At 46.8% G+C, this 7561-nt stretch overlaps 2 protein-coding genes across 2 annotated transcripts in view; one reads left to right on the forward strand and one right to left on the reverse strand.

The window, feature by feature from the left end:
• The window catches only part of LOC136941320 (sodium channel protein type 4 subunit alpha B-like), a 13061-nt gene extending 12731 nt beyond the window's left edge, over window positions 1-330 (reverse strand). The window contains exon 1 of the mRNA XM_067233813.1: window positions 279-330. The gene's annotated coding sequence lies outside the window, so the exon portion shown is untranslated. The remainder of the gene's footprint in view (window positions 1-278) is intronic.
• Window positions 331-2978: 2648 nt separating this feature from the next.
• On the forward strand, window positions 2979-6753 carry myl4 (myosin, light chain 4, alkali; atrial, embryonic). The gene is made up of 6 exons (XM_067232354.1): window positions 2979-3134; window positions 4902-4929; window positions 5132-5281; window positions 5427-5600; window positions 5874-5951; window positions 6437-6753. The coding sequence occupies exons 1-6, from the start codon at window positions 3030-3032 to the stop codon at window positions 6463-6465; spliced, it is 564 nt and encodes a 187-aa protein (XP_067088455.1). The 5' UTR covers window positions 2979-3029; the 3' UTR covers window positions 6466-6753.
• Window positions 6754-7561: the final 808 nt, after the last annotated feature.

Genomic DNA, 7561 nt, shown 5'->3' on the forward strand with positions numbered 1-7561 from the left:
AAAGAAATAAGACGAGGTGTCGTTAATTTAATTGTGAACTTAATGAAATTATGAAAGTTAGTCTCTCTTTTGAAGCCGGAGGTCTCGCTGACCTGATGTAAGCTACAGTGTAAACACTGTAAGAAGATTAGTCTACTTCAAGTTCACAGCTCAACTAAATGTTCAACGTGGGGAGCGCTCTTTTCGCTCCCCACGTACACATGGACGCTCGAGCCCCGTCAAACCTCAGCATAGCCCTGACATCTCACACACACACACAACTCTATGATTTTGTTTACCTTGTCCTGTCAAAAAGGTATTTCCACAAAACCCTAGTACTAGCCGGGTGGTAAGTCTTCGCTCAATGCTTTGCTTGAAACGTTCCCCGGTCCTCGTCCGCGCCGCGGGCCCCAGGACAGCTGCCGCTGACGCACTGGCGTCTTGAATGTAACCTGAGAGCGCGCGCAGGTAGGATCATCACTTGTCCAAACTTCTCACACTTAGACAGCGGTGCGTTTCTCCCTTGCTCGGGAGAACAGATGAAAAGCTTCGTAACGAGAATATTAAACCATGACGGATTGTGATGTGACAGGTGTCTTCAGGGACTTATAAAGTGCCATGGTCGTCATGTCCACGTGAAATACGACTAGCCTACTCCGTGACACACAAAACCACAGTTGCAGGACACGTATCAATGAGAACTTTTTTTTACATTCTGAATGTGGTATCCTTGTTTTTTCCTGTATGTTTACTTAGTGTTTACATATTTTAATAAAAGCCAATGTATCTGTGTTACAGAGTCGCCTGTGTCTTACTATAAGTGACCTAAAGCGATGGCTTCGTCTGCAGCTGGTCCTCAAACCATGTTAGATTAAGTGTTGCTTCATGACACGGAAGAGCGAGTGTCAATTTATTTTATTAATTCCTTTGCATTTAATTAATTCACTGACGCAATCCTGGCTCCTTAAATTATTTACCAATATTTGGGGTGACCTGATCTGAGCTTATGGTGAGCGCGACACTCGGTTAACCTCTGAGAGTTCTGGAACCTGTTGGGCCAGGAGAGATATGAGCGCTTTGACGTCTCTTTATCTTTAACCTATATATTTTTTTTATATCTATCAGTTTATCTGACAATCTATTTGTGGGCTGCGATTTAGCAGTGTTGTAGTATTTTGTCCACCCGCACATAGAGGCCTCGAGCACCGGGCGCGTGCTGTGCATCAGTGTGCAGTGAATGCAGACAGCAAATCTGCTGAGGGTCTGATCAGCCGCCACCAGTTTGCAAAGGCAGTTTATATTTCCCGTGGTACGTGGTTAGTTACGGGTAAGCGAGACCGTGTAATAGATTCGACACATGTCGGTTATAACGCGCCTCGAGATTGCCGAACTGACGTTCCCAAGAGTGTGTGGGTCTCACGCCTCAGAGATTCTTCTAACTGGCATAAGTATTTGTGGCGCATGCTGAATGTTCAAATATGGATTTCTTTTTTAACAACTGTGATATAAAATGGCCCACTGCTTAATGTTTTGGGGTATTGAGTTGAAAAACAAACAGATTCACTCAACTATGAACTTCAAATAACCCACAAAACAGCCCATCCAGTGCAGAACAAGACTCCTTTGACTGATCAGAGAAAAACACATTTCAAGAAGATTCGGTCATAGTTGCATAAATCTCCCTTTGTCTCGCTTTCTCTCACAATTTTTTCCACTCTTGTTTTCAACCTCTTTTTTTTCATTTTCCTCTTTTCATTGAAAGACACATTCTCATTATACGGTCCCATCTCATGGGAGTAAACATCTCCGTATCCCCCCAACAGACTTAACACCTACAGTAAATCTACGGTTACTTTCCGAGGGACCGCCTGTGCCAACACCGACTTATTTAGGGCTTAATTATGAGCACCACCTACCGTGGCGACTCCAAGTCTGGGACGATACGTTTTTTGGAGTTTGGAAGATGCGTATGGTTGAGATTTTCAAGATGTAGGCTATAGTTCAAAGTATAGGCTATACCTGAAAATCCTTTTTTTGCAACCTACTTTGGTTCAGCCAGCAGAAACATTTAGTTCGGCCGAAATGCAGGCCATTGAATCAACAGCGTAATCATTTGCCCCTAGATTTCGCTAACCAAAGAGCCAGAGACTTGTCGGTAGTGAGTGAGCCAACCTTGTCACCTAGCGGCTGTAATGGAGAGGTACACACAGCCGCTGTCTATGTCTTTGCTGTTGACGCAGTTGACCAGAAGATGGCAGCACGCACCATCACAAATACTGAATCTAGACTCATTTAAGAGATTTTAACATGTTCTATAGAACTTCTGCAATCTGCACCATGCGGACAGTGGTGTAGTCCACTGACGTACGTAAACTCGATGGCAACGAGGATGTCCCGTACGCCCTGCTGTAAACGAGCAGGGTCACGTGGTTGGGGGAGGGCACAGGGAGAAGGCCTTAGGCCCAGTACTTTACACTAGACTAGGAATGCGATTAGAAATAATGACAAAGCAAAATGAAGTTAGATGGCTTCCAATATTAAGATCCACTCCCTTATTGAATTTCACTCCTCTACCTCTCATCTCTTCTCCTTCCCAATTTTATCTTTTGTCTTCTCCTGAGGATTCCTGGAATGTGTGGTCTTTGGGTGTTTCAGCACGTGTGTGTGTGTGTGCGTGTCTCTGTGTGTGTGTGTGTGTGCGTGTCTCTGTGTGTGTGTGTGTGTGTGCGTGTCTCTTTGTGTGTGTGTCTCTGTGTGTGTGTGTGTTAAGATGTCAGTGGGGAGAAGTCAGTCTTCCTGTCCTTATATAGGAAGTGTGTCATGTTGTTGGAGGTTTGGTCTCAGTTGGGACCTTCAGAACCGCTATAAAACCCTCCTCTCCTCACACACCATCCTGAGCTCTCTCACACACACACACTCTCCCTCACACTGTCTCTCTCCCTCTCTCACTTCACCCACACACTTTTGCTGTAGCTCTTCTCCGACACAGCCTTTCTTTGAAGCACTCACACACACACTCACTCACACACACACTCAAACCGATCAAGACAATGGCCCCAAAGAAGCCCGAGCCCAAGAAGGAAGCAGCCAAAGCGGCCCCCCCTCCAGAGCCAGAGAAACCCAAGGAGCCCGAGTTCGACCCCAAGAGCATAGCGGTGGGTCAAGGCTGGCTGTCGCGTGTATGTGTGTGTGTCTGAAAATGTGTGTGAAAGTGTGGGAATGGTTTTCTGTGTGTGTGTGTGTGAAAGTGTGTGGGAATGTGTATGTCTACGTGTGTGTGTGTGTGTATGTGTGTGTGTGTGAGAGAGGGAATGGGAATGTGTGTGAGGAAAGAAGCTCTGTGATGCACTGTAGAGATGAGGTTTACAGCACAGTCTACTGGTAGATAACTGTGTGCAAACAAGCTTTGCCACCATTTTGATGTATTCAAAGCCAAGCTCATCACACCAGAGTGTGTCCATGTCTTGTTGTGTGTTTATGTGTGTGTGTGTGTGTATGTCTATGCCTTCTTGTGTGTTTATTTGTGTCTATGCATCAGTGTGTGTTTGTAGAGTATGTTTCTATAGTTTGGATCAAGGTGTGGAGCAGTTAAAACATGGTTTAGGCAGAGTGAGTTATATTTCTGCTTATCTCCAGGGATGATCTCTGAGGTTCTGGGTGGAGACACAAGTCTTCCACATACTTTGATCTCTGTCAGAGATGTTTGAGGGAACAGACTGGTGTGGATTGACAAGACTTTGGGATGAATAAATCACATTTGTTCATGGTCCTCTGTCAACAAACGGAAAAAAGGTGGATCTCAGCAGTCTATTCTGGTTTCCTCGACTCCTCCCTCCATTCCTTCCTTCCTTCCTTTCCTCACCTCCTCTCCATTCCTCCTCTCTTCCATCTGCTCTGACTCCGTAGAAAGAAACTGTTGAAACACGGATGGCATCTCATTCCTGGTGGACATCCCTTAAGCCCTCCTGGAGGGAGAGGGGAGAGGACGTTACTCTAGAGTATTGAGATGCCCCCGGGGTTACAGACCTGTACCAGAAGCTGTTAACCATAGATATATATAAAGACTAGATGTCTTACGGCGGAGTCTAGAACGTCCGCACATGGCGGCCATCTTGCTACAGTCAACTCGCTCACCCATAACATTGTGTTGGTGCTACATGTACTTTTTAAATGACCGTAACTTGCTCAATTTTCAACCGATTTTGAACGGTTTGGTTTGTTATCAACGTCAGCGTAAAAAAATAACATAATTATTCATAAGTATGCAGTGGCATAACGACATCTCTGACGTTGATAACAAACCGTTTAAAAATCGGTTGAAAATTGAGCAAGTTACGGTCATTTAAAAAGTACATGTAGCACCAACACAATGTTATGGGTGAGCGAGTTGACTGTAGCAAGATGGCCGCCATGTGCGGACGTTCGACTCCGTTGTCCGGCAACGCGGACGAGACATCTACCCTTTATATATATCTATGCTGTTAACGTCACACTGTATACATAGCACCTCCCACAGAGAGAGGGCGAGAAGCATGTCTCTCTCTCCATACCTCCGCTGGAGACGAGACCTTCATCCTGGGATCGCTAACGGCACCCACAGGAAGGGTCAGCATACCTCTGTGTGTGTGTTTATAGTTGACAGGAACTCCCATAAAGAGTTGTGGCTCCAAGAATACCAAAGCCCTTGTTTCAGGAGGGACAGATTAGGGTGTAACCCAACTCTTCTTCAGAGACAGACAGCTGATGTAGGAGTCCCCTGGGCTCTCTATGTCTGTAACACACACATACATACACACACACGCTGACACATACACACACACGCACATGGACACGCTCACACACACAGACACACATGCATGCACACACTTACAAACACCCCATTTCTCTTTGACCTTCTGATTTTCTCTTCCCTCTCCTCTCAGATTGAGTTCAGCCCTGATCAGATTGAAGGTAACCATCACAGCGATGGAGAATCATCTTTTTTCACTCTTGACTCTTGACTCACTATGGCTATGCTGAAAGGCTAATGTTTATACAAATTATAGACTGTGAATTACAGGTAATTTATTGTAAGCGTATCACCATACCCACACACATGCACAGATGTTGTTGCTGTGGTAACGCCCCTCTGTCTCTCCTCCTGTTCCTCCAGAGTTCAAGGAGGCGTTCATGCTGTTTGACTCCACCCCCCGCGGTGAGATGAAGATCAGCTACGCCCAGTGTGGTGACGTCATGAGGGCGCTGGGGCAGAACCCCACCAACTCTGAGGTCATGAAGGTGCTGGGCAAGCCCAAACCTGAGGGTCAGTATGATTGGTCCCGTTCATGCTTGAGGGTCAACATGATTGGTTGGTTTTTGCTCAGGGTCTCAGTGTGATTGGTCCCTCTCTCTCCCTCTCTTCATTGTTCTCTCTCTCTCTCTCTGAATCCCTCCATCTGCTCCATCAGAGATGAACACTAAGATGATCGACTTTGAGACCTTCCTGCCGATGTTCCAGCATGTGTCCAAGTCCAAGGACCAGGGCACGTTCGAGGACTTCGTCGAGGGCTTGCGAGTCTTTGACAAGGAGGGAAACGGCACCGTGATGGGGGCGGAGCTACGCCACGTCCTTGCCACTCTAGGTATGACCCCCCTCATCCCATGTCTGACTCCTCCCACAATCCAAAACAGCTGATGAAAACTGAATATTCAGTCTCTCTGCTCCCCTAAAGTTAAACGGAATTCGAGCTTGCATGATCCGGCTGGTTACAGAACACTTAAATTCCTAAACCAACTCGAACAAGAGCACTAGAGAGAACTAAGAGGTTCTAGAATGGTCATCGTACCTCAGAGTAAGAATGAGCTGAGCTGTGAAGTCTGAGAGCTGCTAACTCTCTCTCTTTGGTGGCCTGCAGGGGAGAGGATGTCGGAGAAGGAGGTGGAGCTACTGATGGGAGGCCAGGAAGACGGCAGTGGCTGCATCAACTATGAAGGTACTGAGACAACACTACAGCTACTACAGTACTGCTACTACACCACCACCACTAAAATACTACTAGTACAGTACCGAGAACCTGTCATACAATCCATGAGTTTCCATTTGATTCTGTTTGTCTGTTTCCTTCACTCTTTCTCTCCCTCCCTCCTTCCCTCCCTTTCTTTATTTTGTTCTCCCTCTCTATCACTCTGTCTCTCTCTTTATCGCTCTCTCATATCTCTAATTTACATTTACATTTAGTCATTTAGCAGACGCTCTTATCCAGAGCGACTTACAGTAAGTACAGGGACATTCCCCCGAGGCAAGTAGGGTGAAGTGCCTTGCCCAAGGACACAACGTCAGTTGGCATGACTGGGAATCGAACTGGCAACCTTCGGATTACTAGCCCGATTCCCTCACCGCTCAGCCAACAGACTCCCATTAATTAATAAATCCCTCTAATTCTCTCTATACCTCTCTGTCTCCCCTTCTCTCTTCCAGCCTTCGTCAAACACATCATGGCTGGGTGAAGGAGTGTCCTATGTTACTCCAGGTTCAGATGAAGCTCTCCTCTTCTCTACTGTCCTCCTTCAGGATCTCCTCACCCACATGGCTCTCTCCCCCCTCGCTCTCCACCCCTCCCCTCTCCACTCCTCCACTGTCTAGAAAGTGTGTGTGCGTGTATGTGTGTGTGTGAGTGTGTGTGCATGTCCTCAGACACGACGAGGAGTTAGGATATCACTGTGTCTCTCCACGGCTAGTCTCTCCACTGTTCTCTCATCCAGAGGTCTTATTTATTGACGTTAGCTCTACGTCACGTCAACATTTCAACAATAAAAAACGTTTTTGTCAAACGCTGTCTGAAGTGTGAAAGTCTGTGTTACCATGACAACGATACCTCGGCGCCCGGAAGATCTTGGATCTCTTGAGTTACCTGAGTTAGCTAGAGTTAGCTAGAGTTAGCTGATTTAGCTTAGTTAGCTAGAGTTTGCTAGCTACCACCACAAAAACGACTCCTCGGGGCCACAGCAGAGAAGACACTAGCTTTCTGCCATGACTGCAAGATAAAGACACATCATGGAAATGTCACTGAGAACAGCCATTAAACCACCTCAACACACACACACACACACACGAACACCTACGCTCACACGTACACACATTCATAGATACACACAAACCTACGATTACACATGCACACACACACAGACACACACAGGCACACATGCAGACATATACACGCACTGGCACACACAACCCAGTTGTCTAGGTTGCTGTCCTGTGCTTTGAGTGGGATGAGAGGCCAGCTGCTGGCACGCCCACACCTCTGGAGGATTCTGGGTAATGGGGAGTGATGAAAACATTTAAACAGGTGGGGGACCTCGTCAATGTTTGGAAGAGGCTTGCAGGGAGACTGGGGATTGGTTGGGGGAGAGAGAGAGGCTGGGGAGAGAGAGAGGCCGGGGGTAGTGATGCTGGGGGAGGCTGTGATGTAGAGATGTTTTAGCGAAGCATCCAAGACTGTCTGTGAGTGCTGAGGGCAGAGAGCATCAGTCACTCTGAAGTCTCTGGGACAACTGCTAAGATCTGTGATACTCCCAAAGCCGCTACCTAGGCAACGATACA

This window comes from Osmerus mordax, chromosome 3, assembly GCF_038355195.1.
Source record: "Osmerus mordax isolate fOsmMor3 chromosome 3, fOsmMor3.pri, whole genome shotgun sequence".
In the NCBI taxonomy this organism is placed as follows: Eukaryota; Metazoa; Chordata; class Actinopteri; order Osmeriformes; family Osmeridae; genus Osmerus; species Osmerus mordax.

Coding starts and splice junctions, on each gene's coding strand:
- myl4 (XM_067232354.1), top strand. CDS start 3,030: ATGGCCCCAAAGAAGCCCGAGCCCAAGAAGGAAGCAGCCAAAGCGGCC. Junction 4,930..5,131: donor CAGCCCTGATCAGATTGAAG/GTAACCATCACA, acceptor CTGTTCCTCCAG/AGTTCAAGGAGGCGTTCATG. Junction 5,282..5,426: donor GGGCAAGCCCAAACCTGAGG/GTCAGTATGATT, acceptor CTGCTCCATCAG/AGATGAACACTAAGATGATC.